This window comes from Labrus mixtus, chromosome 18 (assembly GCF_963584025.1).
Source record: "Labrus mixtus chromosome 18, fLabMix1.1, whole genome shotgun sequence".
Lineage (NCBI taxonomy): Eukaryota > Metazoa > Chordata > Actinopteri > Labriformes > Labridae > Labrus > Labrus mixtus.
Window position 1 is genome coordinate 12101743 of NC_083629.1, and position 11836 is coordinate 12113578.

Here is an 11836-nt window from a genome sequence, read left to right on the forward strand (position 1 = left end):
TAGCCATTTCCTGGAAGCTTATAGTTCGTTACTATCACATGTGCTCGGGCCGTTATATGATAATACTCTGATTTTTTTTACGGTGATCTTTTACTTGCTGTTAAACAAACAAACTGAAACAGAAACAGGCTTTCTAAAGTCAAAATTGGCTTAAAACAGCAAAAAAAAAAAAAAGCTCGATCAAATTAAATACTTCAAATCTGTCAAAGTCTTTTCACAGCAGCACCATTCGGCTGAAAACAGTACACTCACTGACCTTCTTAAAAATATGTGCCAACACATCAATAAGCCTACCTGGAATCAGCAGATCAATACAGTCTCAAGAGGGGCATTACTGCAGTGCTGATCTCCTGCTGTTATATAATAGCAATGCACTGCACTTCAATATTTTAAATTACTCTGCAACTATTGTCCAGTACACTTCCTTTCTCTATAATTCAGGTCACTTCATGACTCCAGGCTTCATTGCTCTCACTGTACACTGACCTGATAGTTGGTACTCTTAATTACTTCTCCTTAATGAATGTGTCTTTGACATATGCTAGATCAGGCTGTCTTTTTAAGTATGCACTTAATATTACATAGCTTTCACAGCTTTACATTGTAGAGCTTTCAAGCCATAATTTTAATTATAGTTAGAGTAAGAAATAAAACACTTGGAATTATTGACAGGGAATGTTTGTTTGCTATCTATAAATTAATTTAAACTGTATACTATAAATCTGAAGCATTTGCTAGCAGCAAGTTAGCTTAGCTTAACACAAAAACTGGAAACAATACTAACATGGCTTGGTTCAAGGGTTAAAAAAACAACAATTAGCAGCACCTTAATCCATTAGCAGCACCTTAATAGGGTCACTTAATTAATGTTTTACCTTGTTTCTGTAAAACATGAAGAAACTTAAGATTTCAGGAAGCTAATGATCTTGGCTAACTAATTGAATTACACACAACCACTCATGAAACTCACAATTTTTAGGCTCTTTAAGCATTGATTTTGGAAAAAGTAATTAGACACAACATGTTATCTGGTGATATTAACTAGCAGGCAAATTGTGTTAGCTTTGGACAGAGCCATGCTAGCCTGTTTCCAGCCTATATGCTAAGCTAACCGGCTGCTTGTTTCAGCTTCAGATTGACTGCAACACATGCAGTAGAATAGAGTCAATCTTTTTATTAAAATCTCAGAAGAATAATGTAATTCCTAAAAGGTTGAGAGCATTAAAGTTATTACATAGATTTCAATAACATGTTACACAAAAAGTGTCTCTGTATGAAAGTCAAATTACTGTCTGGCAGCAGAGGTTTACCAAATGTTCAAGGACACTTTTGTTGAGAGGCCGTTTCATCTCATCAACAGTAATCCAAAGTCATGGCACGCCATCACAGTGAATGGATAATGTAATCATCTGAAGGCCTTGAATTCAAATAACCTCCTCCACTAACGGCTCGTCTGATTGGTTCCTGCAGGAGAACCTCGCCCGGCTGCAGAGGGCCTTCGCCAGGAAGTGGGAATTTATTTTCATGCAAGCTGAGGCTCAAGTCAAGTGAGTATACATGTTAATGGGATTTACAACATGCCACCTCTTGACATAATTGTGACACACACTGCTGTCAGGGCACAGAGAGTTAGGTTTATGTATTCATATTCATATATTTATAACCTTTCGCTTCATGCATGACTTGAGAGTTATTTCCCAGAGGAAGAGGTAATGCTTTGTGTGCCGTGTAAGTTTGGTGCTGCGCCATTTCTTGCTCATTAACAATGCTGTGCTTATGGCCTGCTTTGACTGCAGGGTTACATGCATCAAATCCAGCAAGTATTCCCTTGTGGAATTAAGCACACACAATCCTGCAAACTTCTGTCTTTTAGTTAGACTTCCATCTGGTGGCCTGTGTGTGTAATCACAGCACTAATAACTCGAGTCACTCAGTCAGGAAGAAGCTACAGTTATTGTCAATAAATAGTTCATAAAGTCATGCCATTGTTTGGTTGCTGCTGGTTTGTGATACTGAAAAAAAAGAGGTCATCTGATATCTGCAGAGTAAACACGTCATTTCAAATACGGATCAGTAAATGTCTGTTGTGTAAGAGCTCGGCCCCACCAGCAGCAAAGCCAGACATGGGCAGGTGAGGTGAACAGAAAGGTTGAGACACACACTCTTTGGTTTTTTGCGCTCAAATCTGCCTCGTTGTTGTTACATGTGTGTGTTTGTGAGAGTGTGTGACTACAGCTTATGACCTGACTTATTGGGTTTGACCTGAGCGGTCTGCGTTGTATGTTCACAGGATCGACAGGAAGAAGGACAAGGCAGAGAGGAAGATTCTGGACAGCCAGGAGAGGGCGTTCTGGGATGTTCATCGTCCAGTGGTGAGTTAGGGAGGAAACCATGAAAAAAGAAAAACAAGAGAAGAGAGAGATTGAAAAAAATCCTTTATTTAAATTATTAACATTCCCAAGATTTTGGAATACAGTCACAAAATTTATATTAAAACATCTGCAAATGTGATTCAGAGTCTTTCGACGAAAAAAGTTCACCTTCATAATCCCGCTTTTTTTTCATAATCCCACCAACTCTTCTATTTTATAATACTTTTTAATACGAGATTTAACAGTGAGAGAGAGAGAGAGAGAGAGAAAGAGAGAGAGAGAGAGAGAGAGAGAGAGAGAGAGAGAGTGAGAGAGCTACTTGCACTGTATAAAATGGAAACGATCAAAAAAGGAAATAAAGGACGGTGTTGCATTCAAAGCCTGTTAACATCAGTTTCAGTTCCACACACTGTTCAGCTAAGACCCCTGGGTAATCTTTATAGAATCAGATCTGTGGATTTGCATATCGGCTCTTTGTGACTGTGAAGAGAAACAGCATTGTGTTGTGTGAGTAAGATACACATAGACAATCCAAGCTGTAGAAACACTGTTATCTGACACAGAAACAACCCTCTGTCTTGTGCCACCTCCCACAGCCAGGCTGTGTCAACACCACAGAGATGGACATCCGCAAGTGCCGGAGAGAGAGGAACCCACACAGGGTAAAAAAGGTGAGCAGAGGATACAAAGCAAGCTGCTGAGATACATGACATCTAGCTTCAACAAATCTTATATTATAATTGCCACAGTGTATTTTTGTTGTTGTTGTTGTTGTTTTAGCAAACTTCTCATCCCACTCACTACCACACAGGGCTTCAGCCAAAAACTGAGGTCCTAAATCTAACTCCCAGATGTATGAGATGAATATTTTTGGGGTAAATTCAGGAAAAGGGAAATTCAATGACTAAAATCTGAATTATATTTCAAATAAAATAAATGAAAAACATGTTTGGTTATTGATAAAAACATATGTATGAAATATTTTTCTGCATGTTTGTTAAATTATTTTAATTACAAAAATCTGTATGTACTTTTTGGGTTGGATCTTCAAATGTTTTCTGAAATCCGCCATGTAAATAAACCTAAATAACAACTTTAAAAAAGAACAATAAACATTTGTTTTGTTATAAATAAAAAATAATCCCTGAGAGGAAAGTGAGAGTAAAGCATTTTAGTCATGTTACATAACTTAGTGTTATATAATACTTTGAGTTTACCATGCAGAGTGAAATGAAAACATGATTTCTTTAAGTGCTGGCTAGAATGATTTGACCTGTTTCCTCCAGTAAAAGAAGAAACAAAAAGAACAATGTATTTTCCTTTTTTCCCCACAGGTAGAATAAATGGGAATAAACTTTATTCAAACTAATTAGAACAGGAGAGAAAAAGCATCACCAGAATTGTTTTGTAAATTATCTGTTAAGGTTTTCATAGAAAAATACATACAATTATGCAGAGTTCATAAAATATTTTTTTCAGAAAATACTAAATAAATGTCTATAAATATGGAACACCAATCCAGATCATTAACTGAAGTAGAAAAATAAAATGTTAATTATTCATTCAACGTGTATAATTTGTGTGTAAATGTGGTAATAAGCAACATGAACATTGCAATGGAAAGATAAACACATCCTGAATGATGCAAGCCTAAAATTAGACCTGTTCCTAGTTCTCCTCACAGTGGCGCTGTGATTTGGCTAGTTACATGCAAGCTAATGCTGATTGGATACAAATATGGCCCCAGACACACAGATCAGACACACAGTCATTCAAAGGAACACTCCAATTCAATTTAGTTAATGACAGGCTAGGTTAGAAATGTGTTATTTTTAACCAACATCAAAATGAAAAAAGGTTATGTACCGTATCGTTAAGGACATGACCTCAGTGTGGGAAATCGGACCAAAGTCCAAAAATATTACCCATCATTCATCAAATTGCAGTTCAGCTGTGTTTAAACTTTCTCTCCTTTCTTATTCAGTCTGTTTACGGGGTACCAGACGACGGCCAGAGCCAGCCGAGTCCAGTCCACATCAGCTCCCAGCCCACCAGGAAGACCACCAAAGAGGACGTTCAGAAGGAGGTGAGTGATGGAGTGACAGTATTCACAGAGGCTGTTACCACAGTGTGCCTCACACATCCATCATAACGACGGTCAGGGACGCAGACTGATGGGCTGTTCCCTTATTTAGATTCCTCATTACTCTTTCTCTTCACCAGATTACCTTCTTGAACAGCCAGCTGGACAGACACTGTATGAAGGTTTCCAAAGTGGCAGACAGTCTGATGGGCTACACAGAGCAGTTTATGGAATATGACCCCTTTGTGTCAACAACAGAGCCCTCTAACCCCTGGATCAACGACGACACGTCTTTCTGGGACGTGGAGGCGAGGTGAGACAACATGTGAACAAGAAAGACTTGTAAACATGAACTCTTTTTGGTCGCGGCATATTTGATTCCTCATTAATCTGTTTCATTGTAAGCAGTCGAGACCCCAGCCAGCAGCGAGTGAAGAAATGGGGCTTTTCTCTGGAGGAGGCGCTGAAAGATCCAGCAGGGAGAGACCAGTTCCTGAAGTTCTTGGAGTCAGAGTTCAGCTCAGAGAACCTGCGGTGAGGCTGCCATAGTACATTTTAAATTAAAAATCTATAACAAATCTTTTCTTCATGTCACTGGTTACTTGTAAAGTGGAGGTGCATTGGATAATTACTGGACTTCAGTGCCCACGGCCCTATTTTCTTTTTAGCATCTTCCTGCTTCTTTCCTGCGTCTGTTTGTTTGTTGTTATCACCTGCAATTATTTGATTTTGGTTCAGTCTAATTGCTTGCATTCAGGCAAAGATATTTACAGTAAAAAAAAGTGAAGTTAGTGTATTTTAAATAAGATATTGTTTTTTTTCTTTAAGAATTATTTGAAGGCTTTTTATGCCTTTATTGTAGAGACATCACAGGGGATAGAGTGAGAAAAAGGGGAATGTAAATGCATGAAAGTAGCCAAAGGTCGGTTTTGAACCCGGGCTGCCAGCGTCGAGTACTGCAGCCTGTGTACATGGGACAGGCTCTGACCACAAGGCCACCAGTGACATAGATATTGTATTTAATGTACTCTAATGCCACATTAATGTTGCAGCTTTAGTGAATTCACTGATTAAGATTTCAGCAAATCAAATCATTGCCTCAAATATAATTCTATTTTTTATTATTTTTTTCAGTCAAATTTTAAAATGCTGCTTTCCTTTTGTCCTACTGCATTAAAATCCAGCTTTATGTTTATACATTATATTATGTTACGTTGTTGATAATAACTTTAAGTTTATGATACTTTAGGTAAACTACTACTGACTACTTATTCAATGCCATTACAGATTCTGGTTAGCGGTGCAGGATCTAAAGCGGCGGCCGCTTCAGGACGTGTCATCCCGAGCTCAGGAGATCTGGCAGGAGTTTCTTGCCGAGGGAGCACCGAGCTCCATCAACCTGGACTCTCACAGCTACGAGCGGACCAGCCAGAACCTGAAAGACCCCGGACGCTACAGCTACGAGGATGCTCAGGTGGACTGTGATGTTTCTCTCTCGTGGCTGGATTCACATCATGCATACATGACCGCAGACACATGAATACACGCTTTAGCTAGTCTAAAAAAAAAACCACCAGGAACACAGTGTGCCAGCACACCTGCCTCCATGCACAAAAAGAAAAAAAGATCACTTCTAGTGCTGAATAGAAAGCGAATAATGGAACAAAAATGTGTTGAAAGTGAAGCCTTTATCTTAAGTAAAAGGTGCTTTCACTGACTTTAGATGGGTTTCCTCTCCACATCCCTGTTTATACACAAACACACACATCAGCTGTTGATTTCCTCTCCCATCCACTTGCCCACAGAAACCCAGAACCCCTCCACCCCACTCATGTTACTGAAGAGTTTGAATGAGAGGCCACAGAGGAACAGAGAGAGAGGAGAGAAGAATGATGGAGTATGTTTGTGCCTGCGCCTAATGAGGCGAGTAATGCCATGAATAGGTTGTTCGCTCGGCTCACCATGGATTCCGCTGCATCAGAGTGGGTTGGTGATGGGTGACGTGGAACGCCTCTCTCTGGCAGGACATCACTCAGCTCTGTCTAACACGACCCAGCCGTTCATATCAGCACACATATAGTTTGCCTCATCCCCCTCTGAGTCACACAAACATACATCCAATTACAACTTTCAGACCTCTGCTATTCTTCCACTTGGAGTGACCTTCTCGTGACCTTTCCTTCCAGGCCAACACGCACTCATGAGCTTTTCTTTCTCTTGCAGGAGCATATATTCAAGCTAATGAAAAGTGACAGCTATGCACGCTTTTTGCGATCCAACATCTACCAAGACCTCCTGTTAGCCAGAAAGAAGGTGAGCTGCACTCACTGACCCCTATGTCAACTCTTTCCTTTGTCACTATGAATATATTGATTTAGTCATGTTTTTATGATTGAGATTCATATTCATATGTAATTAGTCAGCAATACAGTTCAGGGCCCAATTTTAGCTGCAGTAGTAGTACTGTGGTTCACGTTACACATGCTCAGAATTCAAAACAATCAGGAAGAGAATCTGGTCCATAGTTTCAGAAACAGGATGCTGCTCTGTAGTTAGATTTTTTTGTTTTGTTTAAGGTGTCACACTTTCGATTTCAAGTGGGGCCCGAGCCGCCCTCTTTTGCTCAGGCAAAATGACCTGAGCCCATCCAGCTCATCGCGCACACCTCTACCCATACAGAGTCTGTTACGCTGCATTATTGATGCAAACACAGTACAACTCAGACAATTACGTTTGCTTTTTGTGCCATTTTAGCCAGATGCACCCTAACTTGATCACACAAGCTTATGTTTCAATGAATGACTTACCTAGTGCAAGGTGTCTCTGGCATAGATGTCCCCTGTCTTGAAGTCAGATCACATTATAAAGCATAAACAGTCTCCACATGCTGTAAATGACTGTCAATGACTCTTGACTGTTTTTTTCTTTTAACTGTAAAAAAAAAAAGTGAGTCTTCAGTGCAGGTCTTACATTTGACTGATGGTCCGCAGAACTGTAGAGGAACATGAGGCCTCGTGATCTAACAACTGGCCTGTACATATTCATATCGCTTCATCATCCCAGTCAGTTACTACTTTTTTTTTCTGCTGCTTGGTAAGAGCGAAGGACTCCTTCTCTGTTCTCAGTCTGAGTCACAGTTTGTCATCATTATTTAATATTAATAAAAAGGACATTTAAGGTGAATGAGTCTCTGTGTTGCTAATGAAGCAGGAAATTCATGAATCATTTGCGTTAAAAACGAATGAATATATTAAGGTGTCTAGATTTATTACAAGAGTAAACGTGTTAATGTTCACAGCCCTAAATAATACACAAATATTTACTAAAATATTTTATCCTAAAAGAAAGAAAAAAAATAGACATCAAAAGTAATATTTTAAAGCTTCCGTTTTGGACTAATGAATGATTCTACTCTATAATTGTTTCCTTCTAATATTTTGCAGTTTGATTTACTTTGCAGTAATTCAACTATTGAATCACAATCATAAGCTACTTAACGATATTTAATGACGCCAGCATTAGCCTGACCTTTACCAGCCTAATACCATACATATTAATGTCCTAATGTTTGTCCTAATGATACAATGCTTATTATTAAGATACTTTTATACTTGAAATGTACAAAATGACTTTTGGTCATTTTTTGCAATACACCTGGGGAAAGCAGAAATATTTTTGTTTATTGTTTTTAGCTTTCATCGGTAATCTGAGTGCATTTAAGTGCTAGTAAAAGGGGGCAGCTTTAATGTCATTTGGCAGAATTCATTAACTCTTAAAAAGGTCTGGCAATCAGTGATTTGATGCTTTGATGACACTTCTAACAGAGCCGCAAAAGGCAAACCCGCTGTGCTCAAGATGCAGGTGCAAGGAAACAGCTAAATAATGTAAAATGTCAAATGAACTGTATGAAAAAAACATGACATCATATGCCAAACACAGACTAACTGCTGGGTTCAAGAGGACTGACATGCTGAAAGTAGGATTTTTCTGTTCATGCTGTAGATTTGACTTGCACATCTAAACAAATGTAGCTGTTTCTATGTAATGTGGAGCATTTCAGAGAATCATAGCTGCCTGTGTTCATGCTAGCCTCTCTGCCCTCTCCTGTTCAAACACTGCTCCTCTTGCTGGCCTGTCACTGACCCCGCTCCATTTTTCTTAAAAAAATGCAACTCCCACATTGTCCATGGCCTTCACTTTTGCAATGCTTGGCCTCCCCTTTTTTTTTTTTTAACCCTACTGACCACACCACCCCCAACCCCCCACGCTACACCCGTACCTGACCCAAAACACTCACCCTGCTTCCCCCCCTCCCAAAACAGCAGCCAGCAGACACTGAACAGGGCCGCCGCACCTCCCTGGAGAAGTTCACCCGCAGTGTGGTAAGTCATTTGGAGCTGGGGCTGTTCATATCACAAACCACACTGGCTGGCTCACTATCAGTGGCTTTTTAACCATTTTACACTCTATTGGGGCTCTTTGTACCTGTAACAGGATGTGTTTGTGCATAACATACTAGTCACATAAATGGATAATCTAATACCCAGACTTTTAGGTTAAAAAATCACCTTGTTTTTTTAAGATTTTGTATGATTTATAAAGGTCTTGCATCTTCCAAGCCTAGTAATGTGTTTTTAATTGATCTTCTAGGGAAAGTCACTGACTGGGAAGCGCCTGACAGGCCTGATGCAGTCGTCCTGACACTTCCCGTGTAGCAGGACTACAGCCGGACACTATCGGGGGGTCCATCGCCGCACAGGGTCACAGACAGTGGAGCTGGGCTGGACAAGACTGCTGTGGAGGCTCTCAGACATTGCTACGAGGACTGCTGTCTTACTGGTAGTACTGGTACAGCACTGGGCCTGATTGGGCCCCAAACAGAACCACAAAGGATAAAGACAATTATGACAAAGGAAGCCTCAATCAACGCACCACATGGCATGCAGCATACAGTATAAGCACATTCAGACAAGGCTTAGTCTGCAAAGAGTCAACAAAGCTGACCAGTTTGTGTTGTCCTTTTTTTTTTGTACGTGTGTGTTGGAAATGAAAAGCATCTATTTAGTATTATAATAATATTCTTTGATACATTTGCGCCGCAACATAAGCAATGAATACAATTGGTTACGTTTTCCTCAAATAGCTGGGGTCATTTCAAACTCAGATACACTTTAATAAAAGATGCACATCCAAACTTCTACAGAACTATAATACTCTGCATACACTCTATAATCAGGAGGCAACCAGCAATAAATAAAGCATATGTGGATTGTATTTTTAGAAAATATATCCAAACTCTTTTTATATGTTTGAAATTTCTAATATCTGTTCATTATAAAGCACTTGCCATTTAAGTCAAACTTTGGCAGAAATGAAGACTATAGAGTTTGTTTATCCCAATTTCTTCTTTTTGTTAAATTAGGTCCTGAAAACTGGAGTTTGTGAAGGTATAATTTTCATGCTTCATTACATTCCAAAAATCTGGCATAAGGGCTTAATGTAGCTTCACACTGCTCTGCTGCATGTGTCAGCCAAACTGTCTTTGTTGAGGATTAATGTTTTGTTTTCTGCAGCAGTGCTTTGTAATGACACGTCTATGTGCAAAGACAGACCGAACAATGCTTCCACAACTTCCAGGCCTCAAGTTCCAGAATGTTCAGACTGCAAAATGGAATTCATATATTTGAAAAGTCTGTGGGAAAAACTGCAAAGCTTCAACACAAAGATCACCCACATGGTTTTACTTTAGTCTCTGCAGAAAGAGCATTTACATGCTTTTGGGCTCCTTCTATATGGGTAGGCTTCAAGTTTCCAGTGCCATGGGTCCATCTAGTGGTGGTTAAACCACAGGACCAGCAACAGAGTGTTAAGGGATTTTATTGAGTTGTGGTCAAATTATGATGTCAAAACTTGTTATTCTATGATGTTGGAGATATCAAAAGGCCTGCAGCCTATTACTGATGAGTCATGTTTTGTTTTTTACTGCATTAATATTTCATTTTTTACTTTAAACAAACAAAAAAAAATAACTGCCAACATTTTTCTTGGCAAAATGTGTTCTGTGATTCTCCACCTAATAATCGTCGTATGTTTAATTGACTGTGGGGGAAATGGTGCATGCTAATGGGCCATAATATGAGTTAACTTAGGGGACAAATGGACCACTCTCCAAAGACGGACATCTGAACTGGACATCACTCCCCCATGATTGGACATGAAATAACTGAAATGCAACCCGGAAACCATACTTGACCCCGTCATGAACGCCACACTCAGTGTGGCCTCTGTGCTCTGCTGTGGGTCCACACTTTTCCAAACAGGAAGTGGTCGGACTGAGGGTTTTTGGTTTCACAGCTCCCCCAGGAGGCCGGTGACTGCTATAGTGACACTGCTGAATGGTTGAATCCTCTATTATTTTCTATTAGAGTTGTTGCAATGCACTGTACATGTCATATTAATCATAAATGTTATCAATACCAATAACCTCTTGAGTAGAGAGAGATGCTTAACTCGAGTTGATGTACCAAATGTTATTCTCAGCACAAACACAATGACACTATGTACAGGGTGCATTGTAGATGTAAATTGGCTAAATGTCATTATCCAAGAGCACACTTTATTATTATTATGGTATGAGCACATTACTATGCATGTAACATATTCAGGGCATTTTGTGCTTTTAGTTTCTCAATCAGCAGAACAACTACTGGCACACCAAAACACTCAAGCACCTGCTATCTATAATGGGTACCAAAAAATAAAAACCTGTCTGTCCAGTGCACCTCTTTGTGTGTGTGTGTGTGTGTGTGTGTGTGTGTGTGTGTTTGGCGTTTTGCCTTAGAAACAGAGTTCTGCGGTTGTCCTCAAGCATGCAAATATGTAACCGGCATAAAAACATTTCTTTATTAGTTGCCTATATGCAAACTAGGCAGAAATATTAGTTTTGCAAAATGTAATTTAATCCAGTAAAAATATTTTCTTTATTTTTACATTTCTTATGTGTTAACTGCAAATATGGAACCTCTAGACAAGATACAATAGTAGGCATTCACACCAGAAGCAAAACTGAGCATTACCCTTGATCAACATCAATACTTTCATTTATTAATAGTCTATAGTGTAGCTATGGGTGATGAGCTACCATTAGCATAGCGACTACAATTGAATCAAAACATTACTTAATTCCCTTTTAAAATAATTGTAAAACACTGATAAATAAGTTACTTTTGGAGCTACGCTACAAAAGCTAACCTAAGGAGAAGTTGCATCGCAGTAAAAGAAAATAGCCCAAGTGTTTTTAAATGTCGAACATTTTTATTTTGAACCAGTTAAATTAATTGTACGGAAGCCATTGTGTGTAGCAGCTAATGAACTGTGTCAC

General features: G+C 39.2%; 1 protein-coding gene across 6 annotated transcripts in view; it reads left to right on the forward strand.

Annotated features, from left to right (window-relative positions):
- Positions 1-11236, forward strand: part of LOC132993375 (regulator of G-protein signaling 6-like) — a 46284-nt gene extending 35048 nt beyond the window's left edge. Inside the window, exons 8-17 of one of the 6 annotated variants that reach the window (XM_061063183.1) lie at positions 1471-1547; positions 2291-2372; positions 2969-3043; positions 4357-4458; positions 4596-4768; positions 4861-4989; positions 5743-5929; positions 6679-6768; positions 8781-8837; positions 9106-11236. In XM_061063183.1, coding sequence (XP_060919166.1) covers positions 1471-1547; positions 2291-2372; positions 2969-3043; positions 4357-4458; positions 4596-4768; positions 4861-4989; positions 5743-5929; positions 6679-6768; positions 8781-8837; positions 9106-9156 — 1023 coding nt within the window. In that variant the 3' untranslated portion in view covers positions 9157-11236. Of the gene's footprint in view, positions 1-1470; positions 1548-2290; positions 2373-2968; positions 3044-4356; positions 4459-4595; positions 4769-4860; positions 4990-5742; positions 5930-6678; positions 6769-8777; positions 8838-9105 lie in introns of all 6 variants that reach the window. The other 5 variants (XM_061063181.1, XM_061063184.1, XM_061063182.1 and 2 more) reach the window with 5 other exon arrangements.
- Positions 11237-11836: the final 600 nt, after the last annotated feature.